We start from the raw sequence: 5,208 nt of genomic DNA, 5'->3' as shown, positions 1-5,208 counted from the left end.
ATTACATTAATAAATATTCATAAAACTTATGACTATGTAAAGATTATGTTAATCTTTTGTAAATTTTATTTCAAAGTAAAATGACTTAATAGTTTTTCTGTTCATTTAAATATAAATTATTTGATTATATGTAAGAATAAATTAATCATATTCATATTAATAATAAGAATTAATGAAAATAATTTAGTTGAAAATTGGGTAATGGAAAAAGGTTACGCATACTACCATTTAATTACAACGCAAATCAAAATATTAAATTTTTCTTACAACATTTAATTTACATTTTTCTTTCAAATTTTAATTTTTAAATATTTATTATGTTTATGATTTGTTCATTTTCATGATGTTTTAAAAAAAAGTAGAATTATATTATCATATAATCATACACGTTCATGTCAACATTTTATACATAATATATAGTCAAAAAAGCTAATGCAGCAATCCTCATAAAACTGAACCTGCAAGCAAGAGGAGCCTCCTAGCTTTACTAACATAAAGATGGCAAAAAAGGGAACAACAGTAAACAAAAAGAAGCGAATATGTCACCATGAGCATAACTTACCCTTGCCCCATGAGTACAATGACAGATAAACAAAAGAAAAAAGGAAGCTACACCTTTGTCTACTCTGTGCTAGCACAGGTTCTCTCAATCACCTTTGAATCTGTTCTTTGAGAGTTCCTGGATGGAGAACTTGATCCTCTTGAAGAATTATGTCCAAAAAGACTAAGTTTACCAATTTTTTTGGAGAAAGAACTCATAAATTTACGTGATCCAGACTTGGCCATATCCCTCTTCATGCAAACATGCTCCCTCTCCAGATCATTTAGTCTCATTCTTAGTCGAGCCAATTCAAGTTTAAGCTCACGGTTTTCGCGTCTCAATGATGCATAGTTGTCTCGTGGAGACATTGCTGCACTTAGTGCACCGCTACTTATGCGCCATGACTGGTGTATTGGCTTGGGGTCATCTTCCCCGTAGGAGCATGACAAAGAATTTCTAAGTCTTAGTTGTTCAAAATATAGAACTTGCACTATTGATTGGACAGGAAGGCGCTCATTTTGTGCAGCATGTGCTCCAGCTTCTTGAGAAAGCTTTTGAAAATCAATCAATTTGCATAGTTTCTTCTTGTCCAAATCTGTCAATCCTTGATGAGCCTGAAATTACATAAAGAAACAGCTTACAATTGCAAAGCCAAATTTAGTATTCTGATTAAGGAAAACAGAATTTCTCTTACCTCAGGGAAGATTTAAGATTAAGACATTAGACACCATATTTAGTTATTTACCACATAAATTTGATAAACCAAGAAAATATTTTATCAATGATATACAAATCTAGTGTAGTTAATTAGCTGTTTTATCCATACAATTATATAAATACTTTAATAAGAGAGTGGTTAGGTAGATATCCTTTTGTGAGCATCCAGAGAAAGTGTATGTCTGGCATGAAACTGGAATTTTCTTTAGATTAGATTCATTCAACAATAACAGATTTAGTCTATTTCCTTGTTAAACTTGTTCACTGAAAGTAGCCAAATATTGTAGACATACAATCAAGCAAAGATAACAAAACATACCTTTAAGTAAATATCAATTGCTCGATATAACCCATCATGAATCGTGCGTGCATGTGCGGGTAGGGTTTCTGCAATGACCATAAACTTGGAAAGTTTTAGATTTGCATCAGGGGCAATTTCAGCAAGGTAGTTGTCCATTAGTTTTGACACTTTAACTAGTGCAGTTTGAGAGGGTGAAATAGGGCTGTCGGATTCAAAAACAGAAGCATCTTCTGGTTCTTCTTCACTATCATCCTGCTGACAGAAGTTTACCAAAATTCTATGAACTGTGTCAACATCAAATAAGGTATCACCTGCATGCCTGAAAGATGGTATCAAAATGTCATCAAGAGTGGCAACATCTAGCTGTGATCCAATCCTTCTTTCCATGTCAAGCCTAGAAGCAATTGTACAATCAAGCATCATTGCACTTCGCAGAAGTCCAAAAAGGAAATTGATTGGAACAGCTAATTTCTCAACAGGCAAAAGGCTAACAATGGTCTCAACCACAAGCTTTTCATGCAATGTGGAATTTGAATCAACATTAGTCTGGCTAGATGGATTCCACAAGCTGGATTTCTTTGTTAATTCTTTTTGTGCATAGTTCACCAGGGATGCACCAATGCTCTCAGGCCGAACCCCACGACATTTCATGGCTGTTATGACTCTTTGATACATATCAATTCTCAGAACAGAAAGATCTTCTATCCACCAGTCACCATCACATTTGGCTTGCCTACTCATGTGTAACCTTCCTGAGCTGCTATACTCTAATCTTGAAAAACTAGAAGCTATTTGCTCTGCACATGCTTTTGAAGCTATTGCATCAATGCAGCGGCTAACTACTTTTAGCGCATCAGCAAGAGGAAGCAGGCTCTCACATTGTTGCAAGACTTCAACACACATTTCAAGATTCTTGCAAACTATACTATCAAGATATTCCTCGGCACGTGATCCAAGATTATCTTTTGAAAAGTCTTCAGTCATTTCAAGGTAATCAGAGACACAACATAGCTGAGCAACATTTGTGGATGTGATCTCAAAGTTAATGCCATAACAAAATTTGGCTGCCAACTCAAAGCATTCAGCACCTCCTGGTAGATTTAGAAGCTCAACTCTTGAGATATCAGAATCCCTGTGTTCTGCAACTAACCTCCTTATTCTCCCACTTCTGGAGACGAGAGGAAACTTCATGCAAAAGAAATAAGTATTAGAACAATCGGAGGAACTTCTACATATTGTCATATCAAAATTAAAAATTATGACAAAACCTGTTAGGATATAAGAACAGGTGAAAGTTAGTTAACATAGTTAGGCTATTAATAAGTTAGTTACTACAGTTAGGATATTGATTAGTTAATTAAGGGGTTAGTTAGTTAGTTAGAGGGGTTTATTAGATATAAACAGGAGAAGAAGAATAGGAGAAAGGGGGATCTTATCAGTAGATTGAGCATTAGCTCTTTCTGAAAGGAGAAATCCTTTTTCTTTCTCATTTCAATTCTTGGTTCCTAACAAAACCGAAATTAAATGAGATGAGTACTTACCTTGTGCAATGAAAATGTTCCTCCATTTACTTCTATAGTTATATCACTTGGTACATCACGAAAAATCCTACAAAAGGTCAAAGGGTAAATTATTCAGAAGATAAAAACAACAGCCTCTTTCTTGACTTTACATCAGAACAACTTATACACAGGGCCCTTTACTCATCATGATCTTTAAAAGAACATATAAGCATGTAAGAAAAATTATCTTTCTTTTGCTTCTAAGGATAAAATCACTCATAACCAATTAGAAAAGAAAAGGCAATAATACCAATAAGATAATTATTGGTCTGCAGGACATAAATGGGAACACTCCAATCTTTCTAAGCATTTTACAAGAAACAGAGGAATGAAAAGAAAAGAGATACTTGAATATAGTAAAACTGAGTTATGTGACTATCATTGTAGAAGAAATATGGTAGCAGTTTTAAGGTGCAACTATAACATTTTTCTCAGTAAATGATATTGACTGCATTATTTCCAATGAGAGGAGCGAACCAAAAGATGGAAAAAAAAAGTCATTTTAAATTAACACATCCCATTAACCTTCTAGCTCAATATGCTCATTGTTGGTTAAATCCACCTGACAAAATTTTGGTTGGTTAAATTCACAATAGGCTTTGTTGATATGATCATTGTCAAGAACTTGAGCTTAATAAGAAAGGAAGTTGATTGACAATGTGTCTCTTCACTCAGGATGTAAAGAAAGAAAAAAAATGTGAAAATCAAGTTGATTTACTAGAGATAAAATAATAGCAATTGCTAAAGATACCATTGTACTAGCTATAACAAAATCAGAATCACAAACAGAAAACACAGTTCGCAACAACAATTCAGATCATCCAAGTAACCAAGAAGAAGTCATACCATGCACAAAGCAGAAGGCATGATGATTCATTGATCTGATAAATGATCACCGGTTGAACATCAGATACATTATATCATCATCTCATAACAATATTAGAACAGATCTTTGATCATTTATTTCAAGCAGCAAGTTCCGAAGAGCCATAGAAAAAAATCCAGTTCAGTTGCAACAATCTCTAGCAGAATCATCCAAGTTAATTAACACAATTACAAGAATTCATAACACGCTATATACCACTTGTTCAATAGATCACCTACTGACAACACAAGAAAGATTGAGCAAAGAAGAGAAACTACTAAATGCACATGATAGTAATAAAAATGGCACAATATGCAGAAACAGAAACTCACCTTCAAGCAACAATTTGTGTAGGAGGAAAACAAAAGCATGGAAAATTTACAGCATAAAAAGGACTCTCAGAAAGCATGAAACAAACCATTCATTGTATCTCTGCCTTGTACCCTTGGCCAAGGATAACTGCTGCTGCTTGTCAGTAGTACGGTCCATAGGGAGTGAGAAAAAACAAGATAGTAAAACAGAACAGAATGTGAAAGGAAAGATAAATGTATAGTAGTAGGGGGTTTAAGGTAGTAGTGAAGTGGGGAAAGAGACAGAGACCAAGTTGGAGATGTTGCTGTTGGGGGAGTCCTTTGGCCATTTTCGTTGAACAGGTGGTGCCCATTGCATAGATTGCAATTGTCCAAAGCAATGGGCCTGTGATGTGGGTCACACCTTTATTTTACGTAACTTATTATAAGATTTATTTAGAGTTATTTTTTATTTTTATCATTATTTTGTATATTTATTAATTAAGATTAATAATTTATTATAGTCCATCAGATCTTAAAAAAATAAATGATAAACACAGATAACTTTAAAAATATTATTCTTGGAATAACTGAATCCTCCTCATACAATATACTTATAGTATATATTTATAAATTAAAAAAAATGGAAATAGGTATATTATGCTGTATTATCTTGTATAGTGTATAATGTACACGACGATCCAATGAATTTAAATTAGACATGTTTTATCATGTATAGTGTGTATGGTACACTAGAAAACAATATTTTGAAAGTTAAATTGAACTAACCTGTTACGTAAGAAATTAGTTGTCCTGGGTTTATTACATTTATTTATTGATTTTATTATGGTATAAAATTTCAGTTAAATCAATTTAATCTTGACTTCAAAATGTTGCTTTACTGTGACACTACTATTTACTTTCTTTTTTTT

The 5,208-nt window shown here is 33.3% G+C and overlaps 1 protein-coding gene across 6 annotated transcripts; it reads right to left on the bottom strand.

The window, feature by feature from the left end:
• Positions 1 to 377: 377 nt before the first annotated feature.
• LOC100799524 (BTB/POZ domain-containing protein At5g48800) lies at positions 378 to 4,636 on the bottom strand. Of its 6 annotated transcripts, none has more exons than XM_014773633.3 (5): positions 4,405 to 4,620; positions 3,968 to 4,002; positions 3,101 to 3,167; positions 1,578 to 2,744; positions 378 to 1,155 (listed from the first exon to the last, which is right to left on the bottom strand). In XM_014773633.3, the coding sequence occupies exons 1-5, from the start codon at positions 4,405 to 4,407 to the stop codon at positions 622 to 624; spliced, it is 1,806 nt and encodes a 601-aa protein (XP_014629119.1). In that variant the 5' UTR covers positions 4,408 to 4,620; the 3' UTR covers positions 378 to 621. The 6 variants fall into 6 exon arrangements, with proteins under 6 accessions (XP_014629119.1, XP_040869894.1, XP_040869895.1 ...); XM_041013960.1 differs by having other exon boundaries at positions 4,319 to 4,564; XM_041013961.1 differs by having other exon boundaries at positions 3,968 to 4,143; positions 4,319 to 4,561.
• Positions 4,637 to 5,208: the final 572 nt, after the last annotated feature.

This window comes from Glycine max, chromosome 3, assembly GCF_000004515.6.
Source record: "Glycine max cultivar Williams 82 chromosome 3, Glycine_max_v4.0, whole genome shotgun sequence".
In the NCBI taxonomy this organism is placed as follows: Eukaryota; Viridiplantae; Streptophyta; class Magnoliopsida; order Fabales; family Fabaceae; genus Glycine; species Glycine max.
The sequence above is the reverse complement of the archived record's forward strand: the minus strand, read 5'-3'. Positions and strand labels throughout refer to the sequence as shown.

Bases quoted from the DNA above. Each gene is read 5' to 3' on its own strand.
- LOC100799524 (XM_041013960.1), bottom strand. From the start codon at position 4,357: ATGCTTTTGTTTTCCTCCTACACAAATTGTTGCTTGAAG. The intron at 2,745-3,100 runs GTAAGTACTCAT...TTTTGCATGAAG, and splicing joins GAACATTTTCATTGCACAAG to TTTCCTCTCGTCTCCAGAAG. The intron at 1,156-1,577 runs GTATGTTTTGTT...ATGTAATTTCAG, and splicing joins CAATTGATATTTACTTAAAG to GCTCATCAAGGATTGACAGA.